Source organism: Squalius cephalus (genome assembly GCF_949319135.1).
Source record: "Squalius cephalus genome assembly, chromosome: 2".
In the NCBI taxonomy this organism is placed as follows: Eukaryota; Metazoa; Chordata; class Actinopteri; order Cypriniformes; family Leuciscidae; genus Squalius; species Squalius cephalus.
The window spans coordinates 4,528,081-4,547,419 of record NC_137123.1 but is presented as its reverse complement, the minus strand read 5'-3'; the positions used below and the strand labels follow the sequence as shown (position 1 = coordinate 4,547,419).

At 37.0% G+C, this 19,339-nt stretch overlaps 1 protein-coding gene across 2 annotated transcripts; it reads right to left on the bottom strand.

Moving 5' to 3' along the window:
• Positions 1 to 4,802: 4,802 nt before the first annotated feature.
• LOC307154480 (polymeric immunoglobulin receptor-like) lies at positions 4,803 to 19,101 on the bottom strand. 2 transcript variants are annotated; one of them, XM_079864466.1, is made up of 11 exons: positions 17,342 to 19,101; positions 15,885 to 16,127; positions 15,481 to 15,786; positions 14,562 to 14,897; positions 14,148 to 14,450; positions 13,736 to 14,050; positions 13,353 to 13,655; positions 12,982 to 13,284; positions 10,406 to 10,459; positions 6,025 to 6,084; positions 4,803 to 5,858 (listed from the first exon to the last, which is right to left on the bottom strand). In XM_079864466.1, exons 2-10 carry the CDS (start codon positions 15,934 to 15,936, stop codon positions 6,056 to 6,058), a joined length of 2,001 nt encoding a protein of 666 aa, XP_079720592.1. In that variant the 5' UTR covers positions 15,937 to 16,127; positions 17,342 to 19,101; the 3' UTR covers positions 4,803 to 5,858; positions 6,025 to 6,055. The 2 variants fall into 2 exon arrangements, with proteins under 2 accessions (XP_079720592.1, XP_079720593.1); XM_079864467.1 differs by having other exon boundaries at positions 15,885 to 16,130; positions 17,342 to 17,867.
• Between the last annotated feature and the right edge of the window lie 238 nt (positions 19,102 to 19,339).

Sequence of the window (19,339 nt, the reverse complement as noted above, 5' to 3'; positions counted from 1 at the left end):
TTTAACATTGTTTTTTTTTTCTCTGACTGTTTAGCATGCCACATTTGTTTTAGCAAAATATATTTCTGAGAAGTACTTAAAAAGTAGACTGAATGTATACCTTATTATTAGTTTAAAAGAAGTATATTAATGGCACACTTGAATAAACTTCTTTTCGTAAGCGGAAGCATGTGTTGATTTTCATTTGAATCCTCTATTAAAGCAAACATTAATGTAGGCTTGTTTCAACAGGGTTGGAATTGATCAATATTAATATAAAAATGGAAAGAAATTGACATATTGGTAGGGGTTTCACATGAAAAAAAAATCTAAATAAACTAAATCAAATGAAATTTGCAAACAAAATACTTCTTATCCATGATGTCCTAAAACTGATTTTCTCTTCTTGTATAGATGGATTTATACATGTAGAAAAGTGGACTGGACTGATGTAATCTGTAGAATAAAAAAAAAAAAAAACCAAGGGTTTTAAATCAATAAAAAAATTAAAACTAAAATTAAAATTAGATAGTGATTGACCAGACAAACAAGATTGTTCTTCATATTTGTGTAACCTGTAATTAAACCCTGTTTTGAGATTTTAAAAGTTAAACAAATGTAATCTCACCACATTCTACCTGTTATTCTAGAACAATGCATTTCTAAAATAAAAGTTTGACTAAACAATAGTATGTGTTATAAGAACATATTTGTGTGAGACAGCGGTATCTGTTACATACAGTTAGGAAATATTTTAGCAATATATCTCAACAAGCTACACAAACAAACAGTAATATATGTAGAAGCTGATATATCTTACTGGTGTATTTTGTATCCCAATGATCTTTAAGTCAAAGTGTTGTAATCCATGTAGAGCAGAAATAACAAGAGGACAGGTAGACTTCCTCCACAGGCTATGTATTTGTATAAATTTGTATAAATTATGACCTATCCGGTTTGTGCAGTCTAATCCTGTTTGAAAAGTAAAAGACAACAGACTTATAAAAAAGGTTTCACTTGTGTTCTAGCAAGTGTAACCCACTTCAGAGTATGTACACCCTAGGTTCGTAGGAGCTGAGAAGTACAGTAATAACCATGCAACACAGGTGTAACGTTTGACGTGTAAACTTTTAGTTCAACAAAATGTTTCAACACTTCACAACAATTTTTGTTCACAATACCTATGGGCCCAAAATAAATTTAGAATAAAATAAAATAAAATGTCCTTTCTTTGTTGAAAATGTTCCTTGGAAATTTTCCTTAGGAATTCCAAAGTTAAATCCAGAATTCAAGTCAGTTAGTCAAGGGAAATAGTCAAAGTCAAGGGAAAATCTCGTTGGTGCCGGTTAGTTGAACTGACACAATCCTACCACAGGCTTCCTGAATGCTGTGGTGGAGATTCACGGCTCATTGGGAAGGCTCGCCATCTATGGATCAATGGTTCACCTGGTATAATTCAAGGACTGGAGCTTCTGGAATTTCTGCTCACCTCATCAAAAAAAGTAGCCTGACTACGTCAGACTTCTTACTTCCGCTCAATTTCATTTTGCTTCTGTAGTCAGTCTGAGACAGTGTAATAGCTTTCCGTTTTCCTCCGGCCTGAAAACAGCCAGGCCAATCAATGAACAGAGGGCGGGCTGAGAGCCGTGACATAGACACTGATTGTACCGTGGATGCGTAGATTTTTACTTCACATAATCTGCAAAAGTCGTGCACAGCCATGTTCACTCCGGTATTTCGCTCGATGGTTTTGTTTTCGCATCATACATGTGTTTACAGTGGAAGTTAGATGCGGCTGAGCATGCGCATAACACACGCCATAACCAAACGTTATGTGATTGGCTTATGGGTAACCAATGATTTTAAACTTCAGACAAGCGCCCCCCGCGAGAGAGAAAACACTTCTCTATTATGCCATTCCAGACTCTGTCTACGAAGCAAAGCGAAGTAGCAGAGTTTGGTATTACCAGGCTACAAAAAAAGACCTGACCAAGAGAGGATTTTCAGTATGAGAAGCCAGGACAGATAAAAGCGATTTCTGGACGGCTCTCCAACTTCTTTTCTTCTCAGTTTATTTGAACTCGCGGGGAAAACCGAAGCAGTGCTCCATCTGCTTTTAGCGATGTGAAGCTAGCAGAAGTATTTTAGCGCGCTACTTCCGGTTTCCCACAAAATAAAATATATTTTTCAAAATAAAACCCCCATTACTCATAAATGTAAAGTATGGATAAATAATGATAATAATTACACACAATTAACTGGTTACCCTTTTTAGGTGGGTTACACAAGCAAAATACATTACTGCATTTCACAACATTGCATTTTGGTTGAATTACATTACAACATTTTTTAATCATTCTAGGAATTAATGCATTCTAAACAAAAATGGTGCTAAATAGCTCTAAAAGTGGTTCATTGGCTTGTAATCACAGGGGAAGCACTTCAAGTGCTGTTTAGCACATATCTTTAAAGTGATTTACAGCATCTTTGTCAAATGGTGCTACGTAGAAACATTAGAGTCTAATGAGGGACTGTAATATTTCCTTATGGGTAAAAAGGTTGAGAACTGCATTATCTTCAGGAAATACACTGTAAAAATAAATCCTAATTTTAAGGAAAATAACTGAATTGTTTTCAGGTTGTTTTATTTTATTTTATTTTATTTTAAATTACAGTCAAAACTATCTCTAAATAACTCAGCTGTTTTAAGTATTATGACATTAATGATATATTACAGTTATTCACTTTTTTATACAGAAAAAAATACTGTATTGCACTGTTGCCAGTAATTTACTGTTAATTGAACAGTTCTTTACTGTAAAAAACTCAAGTTAAGAGCACAACTAAAACAATATCAACATAATGGTGACTACAAACTTTATTATTTTCAATTAAACAACTAAACATCAGTTAATTCTCTACAAGTACTTTTGTACATGTATGAAATAAATAATGTTAAACTGGTTTGTAAACTGGTTTCACACTCAGTGTTGCTGGAAGTCAATTGTAGTTTTTGTGTTTCTCTTTTTTCTGTTCTTGTTTCTCTGTCCTTCAGTGATTCTGCTTATCAGGTGTTCATCAGTGTCTCAATTCACTCACTTCTTTACATTCACTCTGTCAAGGGGACTATATTAGTGAACTAATGTAGGGAATAGTGAATGAGGGTATAGGGTGTGATTGTGACACAGCCTCTGAGTGTCAAGCAAGGTTTTACATTGTGCATATATTCACCTGTGACACATCGGTTTGATGCTGTAATCGTGGTTTGATGTTGAATGATCACCAAACAGGAAAGTACAGTCTGAATGAAATGATCGTGACACACACACATTCATTTACTGAAGGTCAAAGAAGACTCTTAAATATAAACAGATTTGTGTAAGGATAATGTGAACCTTGAATTCATTCAGTCATGTTTGGCGATCACTAAACGATCACTACACTTTTGCCATGAAATCACTCAGCTTGTACACAGCAAAATCCCCAGTGTTAAATTAACACTGCTCAGTGTTTATATAATTCACACTCTCAGAGTGTTATAAGAAACACTGAATCAGTGTTAAAGTTAATGAGCTAATTAAGTGATTGATTGAGTGATATTGAGCATTATTGAAGACACCTGATGTTAACAAGCAGAATCACTGAAGGAGAAAATCACAAATTTTAAGGCACCATTATGGAGATCAGTGTTTGCTTTCGTTGGGCATTTAGTTGGGTTTAAAACAGTTTTTTTCCCCAGGATTCTTTGATGAATATAAAGTTTATAAGAGATTTATCTTAAACAGACAGCTTTTGTAACATTATAAATGTTTATTTATTTATAATTATATATACTGTCGCTTTTGATTAATGTGATGCATCATTGCTGAATAAAAGTAGGCAATTACTTTCTTTAATTTCTTTCCAAAAAAAAAAAAAAAAAATCTTACTAACCCCAAACTTTTGAACTGTAAAGCTAGTGTATAATGTTAAAAAAGCTTTCTATTTTAGATAAATGCTGTTATTTTGAACGATAGTTTGTTTGTAATGTGACATTTTTTTATATATGACATTAAAATTCTTTTTAGAATTAAATTGTTCATAAACAGGTCAAGCAAAACAAATGTGTTTATGTCTGATAACCTTTTAAAACTGCAGACACTGAAATGACGTACACTGTGTGATACAGTACAAATATTTTGAGTGTCCCTCATTTTCCCATAAAGAACAACGATTGTCCCGCATTTTCCTTTTCTGAAGTTGGCAACCCTATTGTAATGTGACAAAGAAAAAAAAAAACAAATCTGGATGTTGTTTATATGGGAACTAACAGCAGGGTTTTAAAGAAACACCGAAGCAGTGTTAATTAGATGATTAAGTGAATAACTGCTGAGTGATGATTGAATAATACTGAACACATCTGATGACACTTTCCTACTACAGATCAAACATTCTAAATTTGAATTTTAAATATATTGTAGGTAAAATAAATATTTCAACATACATTCAGACATCAAGAATCAGCATATGAATATCAACAATGCTGAAATGATTCATGCTGAAATGCATGCTGGGAGCTATGAGTTTTATACTGGGGTTTCTCCCAGCATGCATTGCAGAATGAATCATTTCACCATTGTTGAGATTCAAAAAAGTAAATATTGAAAGCCACACAAACTATACAGCTGTTTAACCTGTTAGCTGTCACCGTCTTTCTGAACTGATATATCTGAACTTAAACGCCTATAGTTCATGAAAGCAGATTTAAAGTTGGTCTCTTTGTTACAAAAGACACTTCAAAAAAATATTGTGTATGAAATAATAGGAGATTAAGGTTATTAAAGTAAGTTTACTGAATTCAACGTTTATTATTTTATACCATATTTCACAAAACAACTTGGACTAAAATTGCCAAAAAAAAACACAGCCATACAGTATATCTGTGTTCTGAATTTAAAGCTGATATCACAAAGATTGAGCTGCTAAAAGGTTTTAAAGCACTGTTTTAAATTCAATGTCCAATTTCGGAATGATTTGAGTGTTTAAACTATTGAATTATACCACAACTGCAAACATGACAAGTGCTTATTAATTAATGAACACGTCTCGGTTACAACTGTAACACTTGTTTCCTGAGAAGGGAACGAGACACTATCGACGCTTTTGGGGAACGAGTACCCACTATGCCACCACAAGCCCCGTCTGACCCAGTGTGAGGCTGGAAAGGAAGGTCCAGACTATAAAATCTCATAAATGTATGAGGGGTGGCTCATCATCCTTCACATATATCCTGGATAGTGACCCCTGAGAGAAGGGCTCTAGATCAGGGGTTCTCAACCTCATGCTTCTTGCAACTCATGGCCCACCAATGACTGTTTAGAGACATCCCGAGGTCCACTTTCCACATATGATAGTATGAACACAGAATAACAGAAAATTCAAAAAGTACGATATACTTCAATCCAACTCAAATGCACACACACACACGTGAACAAAATACACAAATCAATGAAACTGCACAGGCAAACACCAGGTGGCGCCAGAATCAAAGGCCGCGGTTTCACAGCGCATCCCAGGTAAGCGGTGTACAGGCAATAACGAACCGTTCAATGCAATCGCGTGCAAGCAAGATCCCGCGTCCCAAAACTGGAACCGCCATTTAAGCCACAGCAAAGCTAATATTATTAAAGCTAATATACCACAGCAAAAATAATATTAATTCGGCATGATGTGGTAAATGAGCGTGGTGTAATCAGAGCGAATCTTCTCGTTGCTGACGGAGACTGAAGCTTCACTGAGAGACTCTTCATGCTTCTGGAAACTGACAGACGTGTACAGGAGCTCATCAGAGGGGATTGTGGGTAACTGGACTGGAGTCGATCCACATGATGAAACGATTCCTATGTGAACAAGAGCAGAGAAAATGCGAGGTTAAAACAAATGTGTATTTCTGAACAGCAGAGGGCGACAAACTCAGATTTACTAAATGTACTGTACATTTGTGTGTGTGTGTGTGTGTGTGTGTGTGTGTGTGTGTGTGTGTGTGTGTGTGTGTGTGTCTCTCACCATGTTTACAGCTGTATTTCAGCCAGCCGGATCAAACCCTCAAACAGAAATCAGAAGAGCCTGAAAACACACAAAGGGATTGTCAAGGTGAGACTATGATCATGTCCAAGCATTCATACACACACTGTACATCAAACACTCGTTTCAGATCACAACTCAAACTGAGCAACGGATCTGTTGGATCTTACCAGACTTTCCTTTTTCCATTCAATAATATCTTAAAAAGAGGAAAAACAGAGAATAAAAAGGGGCTGTTAAGCTTAAAGCACCACAGAACTGCACGTGTGTATTTGATGTCTTGTGAAGCAGTTTAATACTGTATGACGAAACAACAGTTTAATACTGTATGACGAAACAACAGTTTAATACTGTATGACGAAACAACAGTTTAATACTGTATGACGAAACAACAGTTTAATACTGTATGACGAAACAACAGTTTAATACTGTATGACGAAACAACAGTTTAATACTGTATGACGAAACAACAGTTTAATACTGTATGACGAAACAACGGACACAAATTCATCATTAAAATCACTTGTGCATATTCATAACTCGCACATGCTATCATCGGTCAGACCTGTCCAGACCTAAGCTTTTCAGTGCATAACGATTTAAATTTGGATCAGTTTTGTATTTTCATTGTATAGATAAGATCTGCGTGAATGTTCAGAAAATATCCTTTGTGCTCCACACAGACAAAAAGCTTCAACACACAGTCAGGCGGATCTAAACACTTCTGTAGACAGAACTTACTACACTAAAAGCTAAAACACAAAAGCCACAGCCAGTTTTACTTAAACAAGCAGGTTTTAGATGCGTCATGTTGTCTGTGGTCTTCAGCTGGAGTGAAGATGACCCTGAGTCTGCAGACTTTCACACACATGATGCTTTAAAGAGACAGTACATACAAAAAGATCACACTTTTTTTTTTTTTTAAAGAAATAAAGCTATAGAAAGTAGGGCTACATGATAAGTCGATTTATCATGATTACGATTTCTGCTTCTCTAAAAATAATTGTTGCAATATTGGGCCGTTGTTATTTATTCTGAAAACTTTATTTATTTTTTACATTCAGTTATCTTGCATTGGTAACAAGCCTTCACAATCTTTAATGCTTGCGGTTGCCAGATGTCAAGAGTTTAAATCTCCAAACATTTTGTCTTAAAAAGGAAACATTTTATGTCTTAGTTTTACGTTATCTTTGCAATCTGTCAACCATTGGCACACACACTCTCTACACCAGGGGTGGGCAAACTACGGCCCGCGGGCCACATACGGCCCGTTAGGCTGTTTAATCCGGCCCGTCGAGTATTTAAAAAATTGTCTTAAGATCGCATTCATTTTGCCTTTTTCTTGCAATACTTTGCGTTTTATATATATATATATATATATATATATATATATATATATATATATATATATATATATATATATGACATAAAAGCAGATCATCGTTCATTCAGCGCTGTTGTGGCTGCGGTGTGTCACGTAACAAGCTAGACGCGTCACCATGGAAACCAAACAGACAGCAACTTAAGCGCATAAACTTGGTGCACTTTTTTTTTTTTTTTTTTTTTTTTTGAAAACTCACAGAAAAAAAAAAGTTTGGTAACCGCTTGCACACATGTTTAGTTTTTCCTTTGATTTGTCTGCTATTTAGTTTTGCTACTCTGGATTTGTGGATGTATCCTCCTTTATCGCCCGGCTTTCGACTAACGTTACGCTCCTCTGTCTGCCATAGCCTACAGAACCCGGTTTTGTTCATTAAATGTTCTGATCTGCCTTTGCTTTTTATGTTTTATTTTATTATACTTAAAATAAATTTGTATATTCGTTTATTTCGGGGTTTTTTTTCCACAAATGTATGACTTTTGGAAGTGCAAATTGCCATGCAGTTTAAAAAAAGTTGAATTAACGTAACCTTCTGTCATTTTTACTCTTCTAAGTGTACACTTAGGTGTTTTGTTTCTAATTTACGGTTTGGCCCATTAAATAAAAATAAGGATAAACAATATTTAAAAAGTATAGGCTATAATTATCGAACATCTGACTAATTAAAAATTAACCTCAAAACATTACATGCTAAATGGGGGATATCTAGCATAAAAAATGTATTGTCAGAATGTCGTCTCTCAGTTGTTGAATTTCGCGCAGACGTTGCCACAACGTAAATGTGTTTGCTCAGCCCGATCTCATGAAAGTGCGAATAGTATTTGTACGAATTGTATTTGTAGTTGTTATGAAACGCAGTTTTCGCGTGCATATGATACGCACTTAAAGGGATAGTTCGCCCAAAAATGAAAATTCGGTCATCATTTACTCACCCTCAAGTTGTTTCAAACCTGTAAGAATTTATTTTTTCTGCTGAACACAAAAGAAGATATTTTGAAAAATGTCGGTAACCAAACAGTTGATGGACCCCATTGACTTCCATAGTATTTTTTTTTCCTACTATGGAAGTCAATGGGGTCCATCAACTGTTTGGTTACCGACATTTTTCAAAATATCTTCTTTTGTGTTCAGCAGAAAAAATAAATTCTTACAGGTTTGAAACAACTTGAGGGTGAGTAAATGATGACCGAATTTTCATTTTTGGGCGAACTATCCCTTTAATGGAGTGTAATAGGCATGCACTCCGCACCCCTAATCCTAACCAAGGGGTTTACAGTGCGCAGCATATGCACGAAAAAAAATATTGTTGGCATATAAATGGCACGAGAAATAAAATTTGTGGTATAGATACGCACTTTCATGAGATCGTGTTTCATAATCTGCTACTGGGCCGGCCCTCTGTCAGATTTTAAAACCCAGTGTGGCCCTTGAGCCAAAAAGTTTGCCCACCCCTGCTCTACACTGTGATTGACAGCCGGATATCCCAGATCTGAAAACACTGACAGACAAGTTGGAGTTTCTCGATCTCCATTTGAGATATTCTGTTAGATGAAAGTGTCGTTCAGTCAGTCTGCTCTGTCACGAGCCGCTTGTGAGAATTAATCTGCGATCAAACCTTCACTGATGAATTGTAATAAATACAAATGGATCTCGACTCTATTGTTTGTGATTGAGGTTGCTGAATAAATGCACTTATATTCATCTCTGTGTGACGATACAAAGTGCAATATTAGGATAATTTGGAATTGTTATTATTAGGAATTTCAATGTTTAAGGCTTTGAGAGTGTTAATGTATATGATAAATATAATAAATCATGATTTTTGCTAACTTGTGAGTGCAATAAATGTGATTAAATGTAAAAAATTAATTTCTGAAATTAGAATAATCGTGACAAATGATCGCAGTTATATATTTTTTTTTTTAAGTAAAACAATTGTGATTATCAGTTTAATCAATCTTTTACCTGCGATCACATGTAGATGTGCTCAGGATGTGAAAAGGAAAACTGGGTCGAGCTGAAACTAGCAAAACACACTTGCGTTGCGCGTAGCGCTGCATTGCACTGTGTGTATTATAGGCAGAGGTGTATAGTCCAGGGGTCAGAAAGTAGAAGTCCTGCCATATGTTTATTCCTCAGTCATCTGATTTCACTAATTAGTTCTCTCTCCTGCTGAATTAGCAAATCCAGGTGATTGGAACAAAATACTGAGGAGGACTTTTACTTTCTGAACCTGGACTTTACACCTCTGCATAGCAATGCCACATGTCAGCCAAGAGTAAAGAAATAAACCAGAACTGGACCTTATCGTAGTTGCAAAACATGTGTATAATAAATATGAAGTCATCTCAGCTTTAATAAGCCTGTTAACAAGCAGAATCACTAGCTGAAGGAAAGAGAAACACAAGAACTACAACTGACTTCAGCCACAGTCTTAGATGAAATCAACTGAAGAGAAAAGAAGACATTAAATCTGTGAAGATCTCAGCAGAGGAGGATTAAACAACTCAAACAGCATTACCAGCTTCACTTATTACTAACCAGACTGACTTTATTTCTGTCAGACGTCTACAGAAGTTCTTATTAAGAATTAACAGAGGTTTAACTCTAATGTGTTTCATTTGAAGTCACCATAAGAGTGATTAGTGTTTCCATTAGTTGGGCTCTTAACCCTTATTATACCTTTTGTCTTTAATTGGCCGCTGTGACTGTGTGTGTGTCAAACACATTTGCAGCAGCAAAGAAAGCTAAAGTGAAATGAGATCAGGTGATGATGGATACCTGTTGATGGCTTTATAGTCATCAAGATCACAAATAGAGTGTATTGGTTATGTTAAAAAATCTCACAAAAGGGATTTTCATGGAGAAACAAGGTGAGACTATTGTATGAGTATTCTTACACATGCTGTACATCCATCACTCATCTTTGTATCATAAGATCACTTTCAACTCAAACTGAGCAACAGATCTGCTGGATCTTACCAGACTTTTCTTCATCCTGGGATGTTTCTCTTTCAGGGTCGGGTGACGTTGTTTCTGAAAATAGACAATCATAGAGCGCCGATGGTCAAATTTATTAGAGAAACAAATCAGTCATTATTTACTCAGATCATCTGTGGAACACAAATGTGATTATCTGAAGAATATTTTCTGTACATTGAAAGCGGACAGCAACTAGTCAAGCTCCCAAAAGGACAAAAAATCAATAAAAGTGCCCATGTGACTCGTTTCATGTCAAGAAAAAAAAAAGTAAACCCATTGTAAATGTCTGCTCTGCTCATCCAGCACGAGTTCACAGGAATCCCAGTTCACTGATCTTGTGATGATGGCGGAGGATTTGTTGCACAACAGAGCCTGAGCGTCTGACAAGTGTCTTATCTTGGATAATGCGTGATTAGCACCGCCGCTCCCTACACAGAGTACGCGCGATCACAAACCCGAAAGTGAAAGTAAAACACAAGTTCCCTGATACAATAGCCTGTCTCCCAATATCAAACCTATCTCTGGACTGTGTTGTTGTGGCTCTGATCTCTCTTTTGGTCTCTGTTTGCACTTTGAATACTGAGAGAGTATTTTGATTATGGTTGCACTTGCACTTGTGGTTTGCATTTAATAAAACTTATTTTATTTTGGTTATTTGTAGTGTTTTTATTTCTATGTTCAATTTGTGGAAATAAGTTAAAGGGGGGGGTGAAATGCTCATTTTCACTCAATCTCCTGTTAATCTTGAGTACCTATAGAGTAGTATTGCATCCTTCATATCTCCAAAACGTCTTTAGTTTTATTATATTTAGAGGTGAAAGATTGGCTGTACCGAGTCTTTCCGGAAAAAACCGAGCGGCTGGGGGCGGGCCGTGTGGGCGGTGTGCTATAGCTGTGCTAACTGATCTAACAACAACACAGAGAGACATTTGAAGCAGTTTACTCACCGTGACTGCTCGATCCTTAAGCATTAGACGATCTGCAAATAAGTCGATCTGGGCTTTGTTTATAAAACAATCATCGTCGAAATGCAGGGAACAAAGAGTCGTGCACAACCTCCGTTGATGCTTCGAAAAAACAAACTCCATCCACTATTCCCTTAACGCTGGGTTCTTTGGGAATCTGTGCAGGGTTGTCTTGCCCTGCCAACCAAAAACCCACTTCTTTGGTGACATTGACTTCCCTAAAAGCCGAGCATAGCGCTTTGAGGTAACGTACTGCTTTCGCTCTCTTCTCTCTCTGGTCTGCGAGTGCGCGCGCGGCCGCGGAGAAGTGCCCTTAGGACCCATATAAGGAAATTCCGCCCTATCTTACGTAAGACAGAGCCATACTCGAAAAAAACTTTCCGAAACTTGTGACAAACCGGAAGGAGTATTTTTGGAACAAAAATACTCCTTCAAACGTACAACTTAACTTTTGAAACTTTGTCCATGTTTAGCATGGGAATCCAACTCTTTAACAGTGTAAAAAACTCAGTATGCATGAAACAGCAATTCACCCCCCCTTTAAATTAGGAGGTCACAGCCTCAATCAGAAGCTCATAATTAATGTACAGTAAGGTCTGAAGAGACTCATGTGAAATCATACAGGAGAAAAGCCAGTCAGTTGAGTTTGTGGCTAAATATTTTACAGTGCTTGTATATTGTTGTCTTTCAATGCATTTGATAATTCATACTCAAAGTAAAACTGAAATGACATTCATTTCAAAACATTTCAAAATGCACCTGCAGACTTTTTTTCCAGTCATGACTTTTGTCAGTGAGGATTTCTATTAAATATTGTGCAAAAATCTCATCTCGTTCTTGTGAACCCAATCTCGTGTCTCGTGAGATTAGTGTCTCGTCACACCCCTAATTACTTCCCCTTCATTTGAAATCAAATAGCTGTGATTTCTTGTAGCATCACTGCATCAACAGTAAGAGAATTACAATCATATAAATGAAGTTCCAAGTGCCAAACCACAGGGAACACCGATCACCATAATGGTGAGTTCAAACTAAAACATTTTAGGAAAATCAACATCAGTTTATGAAGTCAGCTTATGTGATGACTCAAATTTGTCTGTTGTATTGACAATTCAACATTCTAGATGACTGCGGGATACGAGTGAATGCAACTAAAGGAAGAGAACTGCAGAAGTGAAAGAAATTATTGGAAAGTCTATTAAAAACTAAAAATCTTTTTTTTCTTCTTTTTTTTTTCTTGACAAAATGGCACTCAAACCAATCAATTAATCTTAACTTGGGTTTTCTGAGTAAACAAGGAATAGTATGTGAATATTACAGATTAAGTCAAATTAACAAAAAATTGTTTGTTTTGTTGGATTTTACAGTTTTCCTAAAATTCATTCTGTCATCATTTACTCACACTCTTATTGTTCAAACCTGTATGACTTTATTTCTTCACAATATAAAAGAAGATATTTTGAAGAACATGGTCACCGAACAGCATTGGACCCCAATGACTTTTCATGGACAAAACAAAACATTTCTCAAAATATCTTCTTCTGTGTTCATCTGAAGAAAGCCATATTTCATTTCTTGGTGAACAATCCTTTTAATGAAAGAGTCTTTTACCTTGAGTCACATATAGATGAACTTCAGTGAATACGAATGACCCAGAAGTCTCCTCTGCGCACCAGTATTTCCCAGAATCCTCTTCTGTCAGATTGCTGATGTTCACAGTAAAGACTCCAGCTGAGGTTTCATCCGTCAGAGAGAATCGGCCGTTTGTTCTCGTATCGGATGAAACACGAACTCCGTCTCGGACACAGATGTTGGGCTGATCTCCTCTGCAGAAAAGCCTCTGTGTTTGACTCCTGACGTTCTTACAGCTGATGGACACCGATCCTCCGACAGACGCTTCATGAGTGAAGGGCGCTGGAGAGAACAAACACATGAGGATGATGACAGAAAACATTGAGATGATCCCCAGAAAACACTCTCACCATCTTTCAGGACGATCATGAGCTCAATGGGAAGGTTAAACGCTCCTTCCACTGCACACCAGTATATCCCAGCATCCTCTGCTCTCAGGTCACTCAAGGTCACAGTGAAGAGACTGAGTTCAGTGTCGTACTTTACTGAAATCATTAGATTATTAACATGGGCTTCATCGGATTGAATGATATGTTGAGCATCTGGAGTGAAACACTTTCCTTTACAAAGATGCTTTACTTCTGTTGAATGGTTTCCATCATAAGGGCATTTGATCTCAGATGAATCTCCTTCACGTCCGACCACTGGAGGCACTAATAGTCAAAGAAAAGGAGAAGTATTTATATGCTGTAATATATGCATATGTTATTTGATTTATGGTCACTGTACGTACTAGTTAAAGTGAGTTGATGTTGATTGGTGAGCGAGACAGAAGTCAGATGTGTGTCTCTGGTTTCGGCTCCACACCAGTAAACTCCAGCATCTCTCACGCTCACATTACTGATGCTCACTGTGAAAACTCCTGCTGGACCGGCAGAAAACTCAAAGCGTTTCTCCTCTGATGAACTGATGCTTTCACAGATCTTCTCCTTGTTCTCTTTGCAGATGTGTGTGAAGGTCTCGTCGTGTTTCTCGGGGAAATTGCAGGTGAGTTTCACACTTTCACCAATAATAGCAGATGTGTTGCTTGATGCAGGAAAATGATCAACTATACACACAAAATATGAAAAAAATTAATATCAAAAATATATATTTTTTTCTTATTTTAAGTCTCTAAAATGAAGGTCCTCCCAGAAGCTCTTTACCTTGATTTACTGTCAGTGTAATCTCAGTGAACAGATCATGATCAGGGATATTCACTCCACATCTGTACGTCGCTTCATCAGCCGCGGTTAAATCACTGATGAAAACCTTCAGACGTCCTTCACTGGAATCATCAAACATGCGCACTTTACCATGACGAACCCACTGATTCTGTCCATCAACGAAGATCTTCTTCTGTGAATCTTTCTGGATAAACTTCTTGTTTCCTTTGAATTCTTGTGGAAATTTACACGAGATGAAGACTGATTTACTGGAGTAGGCCTGAACCTGGACACACGTTTGACCTGCAAAATGAGATTTATATGTTGATTTATTACATTATTAAAAGTCAGGAGGGATTTACATTCCTTATTTAGAGCTGTAAGGATTCTTTAATTAAAATAAACTAAACTCACCTTGAACATTCAGCTGAATCTCTTTAATGAAGGTTATGTGAGTAATTGATGGATCTGATCCGTCTCTCTCCACTCCACATAAATAAACTCCACCGTCCGCTGCAGAAATATCTCTAATGGTCACATTAAAATGATCTTTACGACTGTCAGACAGACTGAACTTCTCCTCAGATGATTGTGATGATCGTGAACTGTTCAGAACATGGACAGGATCCTCGTTCAGTCTGTAGAAAACTTTGGTGTGTGTTTTAAACTTCTCATCATATTCACAGCGGAAAGTGATCGTCTTTTGTCCAAGATACCCGTCCCGGATAACAGACGTCCCACAACGAGACTCTGAAAATGATTTCAACAAAACCTTGTGACATGAACTTAAATCTAACATATTATTAGTGTTATTAAAGGTGCACTAGGGAACTTTGGCCTCTCTATCGCCATCTCTGTGTGAAACATACAATGTCATGATCCTTGCAGTGTTTTCCTTTTAATGTGTATTGTGGTTGTTTTTAGGTATATTTATAGTTGCCTGAGATCAGAGCTGTGACATCCTACGTCAAGACATACTGACAGAAAAACACACATCTGAAAATGTCTGAACAGATAAATTAATAAGAATTAATTAGTTATTAATTAATGTAATTGAATTAATAAGTTACATATATTTTTTTCTTTTTACAGAGGAAACATGAACATGCAAAGACATAAAACCTAAAACTGACATTTTCCCTGCATAATCAAACCTGACAGTTCAAACTATGGATTATTATTATAATCTGACCATTTTGTAAGGCATGGAAACTGTTTTGATTTTTTTTTTCAGTAATTAATTTTTGTTAATTTTTACTCAAAATCTTCTGTACTGCACCTTTAATACTATAATAAATAATTGCTGTTGGAAGTTATAAAGTGTCACACGTACCTTTCTTCTCCACTAACGTAACATCATGACTCCATGTCTGATTGTTTCCACATGTATATTCCCCATAATCCTCTCTGCTGAGGTTCCTGATAAACACTGTGAAGAATCTGCTGTTTTCATCATCATACAGAGCGAATCTCCCGTTATAAACCCATCGACTCTGAACATCAGCACTGATGCCCATCTTACAGCTCCTGTCTCTGCAGAAATACTTCACTTCATTAGTCTTGCTCTCCTTCTTGTACATGCACTTGAACATTAAACTCCCTCCAGTGCATCCAAACACACTGAAACAAAGTACTTGACCTGCCAAACACAAGATCATTTGCTCTGGGTTATTATATATCATCAATCTGGATAATATAGTATATTATTTGACCCAGACTGAGCAGTGAAGAACTGACCTGAGATCAGGCAGAGGGTGATGAAGATGAAGATGATGATGACAGCCTTCATTCCAGATTGACTTCAGTCTCAGATATCCAGAGAAAAACCAGATCCGATCCCGATCCAGTGAAAGCAAGAACTGATCAAATGTGTTTCTTGAATGTGATGTAAGTCACTATCATTAGAAGTGCACAGATCCTCCGTCAGTCTTTCTCACGTTTCTTCTTCCTTATTCTCTAACGGTTCCACCCAGATCTGCACTGCTAACAGGGCGGAGAGTGTTGAGATATGTGTGAAAGACAAGCAGAGAAACACAGATGACAGACGACACATCCGTATATTAATATAAACATATACATTAGAGTGACAGAAGGGTGTAAAGACTTCATCCTGCATTCATCATGAAAACCACAGAGAAACTGACGTGTGTGAAACAGTTTTAGTGGACCTCAGTCATCTTCAAACTTGACAACATTTCCGGTAATTGGGCATACAGACGCACTGTGAGAATCTAATGTGCTTTAGATGTTGTGAAAGATCTCTAAGAGATTACTCCTGATATAAGAGCACTTCTAGGCCTGGTTTCACAGACAGGGTTTAGATTAGGCCACGATTAGGCAGTGGTTAAATTAGGACATTTAAGTAGCTTTTATAAACGTGCCTTAGAAAGAAAGAAACATTGCTGATGTGCATCACGAGACAAAACAACGACAGTGACATATTTTAAGATATGCCAGCGCCAGTTTCATTTAAAACAGGCATTTTAGTCTGTTGAAAACAATTGTTGAAAAAAAAAGGAGTCACGTCGAAACACTGAGTCGGCGTTTTGAGTCAACGAAAACGTAGTGTTTTGAAAACACAGTTTTTCCATCACCATGTGGACTGTGAAAACGGAGGTTTTTTGAAGACGATGACGCATTTCAAGTCATGTGATGCAGTCATGTGACCAATTCAGCCAAGATGGTGGACGACATCGTACAGCAGTTGTTTTTTGCTGCTCTCCGCTTTGCCAGCCTTGTTAAAGAGTGATGTCAGTTTGTACATTCTGCAGATATAGCTTTTCTTCAAAGGAGACGGAGGTTTACTCGCAGTTGTTGTTCAGCGGCGAAACTCAAGCGGAGATTTACTTTGTGTGTGTGACTGTCGTGCCCGAGGAGAGGCGTGAGAACTTTAGGATGTCTAGGGATTCTCTGTGTCCTCTGAGTGAACTGCTACGACCTCACATTCAAGGCCGTAAATATTATAACAATCAGTTAAATTATTTCAATCAAACATAAGCACAAAAATTTTACCTACAGTGACACACACAGTTGGTTCAGTTGAAATATATGAAGTAGGGATGTTCATTTAACATTTTGTTTTCTGACTGACAGCTGATGCTTGTTAACCAGTCAGATCAGTTAACAGACATGATTTGAAGGTTAGATTAGAATTAAATGGAATTAGAATAGATAATAGTGACCGATTCAAATACCTCAAACATGTAGATTTACATGTGCAAATAGCAGCATAAACAACAGAACATGAGGATTCACACACCGTCACATCAAGCACCCGCAGTACTTCTGTGAACACAGTAAACCAGAATAAAACTGTATATATAACTGTATATATAATAAATAGGCCAACTTAAATGAACAATTAACAAAACTAATTGCTTTCAACTAAAAAACTAATCAACAACCAGCGTATGAATCTCAACAATGGTATTACTTACGATCTTAAACTCAGGTTTAGACTAAGTCTAGGACTATTTAAAACCATAACAGATAAGTCAGATTTCTGTTAATGTGAAGACAAGGCTTTGTCTCTCTCCAGGAAACCGCCCCATAATGTCTTTTCATCAGTAAATCTGGATAAAGACTCATTGAGCTCCTCCTGAAACTGTACATTGAGCTCTTTCTGCCAGTAGGAGGCAGCGTCACATTGAGCTTGTGGATTGAGAGAGTAGAGATGGATTGAACTAAACTCTGTAAATGAAGTTGTGTTGGACAGAATACAACAATGAATAAAAAGCCTCAAAATAGTATCTATGAGTTCCTTGATTAACATTGATAAACATTAGGGATGTCCCGATCAGGTTTTTTTGCCCTCGAGTCCGAGTCCGAGTCATTTGATTTTGAGTATCTGCCGATACCGAGTCCCGATCCGATACTTAATACATAAAAAAAGAATAAAGAAGAGCGAAAAAACAGATCCAGGATGTTCCTTATTTTTTATTTAATTCACCTTATTTTAACATTCAACAACTCTGTTAACAAACAGAGCACTTCTGTGAGGTAGCTTGAACAATCAAGTAATAAATAAATTCTTCACTTTTGGAATTTAGTGCAACAGTAAATATAAAAAAAGTCTAATAGGGCCTATATAAACAAATAGCACCTCAACTTAAAATACCCGGCAGGCATGTAAACAAATAAAAAATAAAAATGCTACAGTGTTTGCAAAGCCAGTAATGTGCTTTTAGGAACTGCACTCCTAACTCTTACACCGGTTTCACACTGCACTGTTAGCAGAGCGTGCAGTGCGTATTTTTTTCGCCGCCCATGTTAACAGATTAAACCAGGCTTTAGAGCATTCACACCGCGCGCAGAGGCGGCGCGGCAGTGCGTAGTAGAGCAGAGCAGCAGTGCCGCGATCGTTTCGGCGCCGAGTCTATTTTTGCTGCGCCGCTTTTGCTGAATTAAAGTGACAATACATTGATCATGGCCAAAATACACCGCAGTTTTATCCAAAAAGTGCATTGATGATATCTATTGTGTTTTAAACAGTCAATCAAATGACCAACAGCAATTTAAAAAGAAAACAAATGTCCAAAAACAAACTTGTTGCCATAACAATAAAATCAAAGATGAAACAAAAGTTATATAAATGAAATTATTAATAAAATAAGCTTCTTGACAAGTCTTTTCTCTTAAATGTATTTGAAAACGAAAAAAAGCAATGCCAACTTATCCATTATGGAGTAGGCTACTCTGTCTGTAGCCTGCCCTACACAACCCGCGGTTCAGCCGCGCGTGACAAACGCTGCCAGTGTGAAAGCAAAACGCACGTGTCCTGCTCCTGCTCACCATACGCACTGCTCCTGCGCTGCTTACTAACGCGTGCAGTGTGAAACCGGCGTAACTCTGTGCCACCGCATAAATATTGATGTGTTAAAAAATAATGAGAATATATATATCCGAGTCCTGATCGGGAGGTAACGTCCGATTCCGATCGAGTCTGAAAACACGTGATCGGGCCCGATTTCCGATCATGTGATCGGATCGGGACATCCCTAATAAACATATTGTAAGTGTTGAAAGTGGCTCAAGGATGATTGTAAGGCAATTGCACCCTTTTTTCCATTGTTGATGGTTTTCATTGGGATTTTAAACATTATTTAATCAAGAAAGAGACATGGTTTTCCTTTCACTCAATGTTATTAATTTATTATTAATTGATAATGTGTTTATCAATTTCATGTGTTTTC

What these genes read in the sequence shown, in the direction of transcription:
- LOC307154480 (XM_079864466.1), bottom strand. Translation starts at nt 15,936, where the DNA reads ATGAAGGCTGTCATCATCATCTTCATCTTCATCACCCTCTGCCTGATC. An exon ending in TCATCTATATGTGACTCAAG is followed by an intron (nt 10,460 to 12,981) that starts GTAAAAGACTCT and finishes GTCTATTTTCAG; the next exon opens with AAACAACGTCACCCGACCCT. An exon ending in CCAGGATGAAGAAAAGTCTG is followed by an intron (nt 6,085 to 10,405) that starts GTAAGATCCAGC and finishes GTGTGTTTTCAG; the next exon opens with GCTCTTCTGATTTCTGTTTG.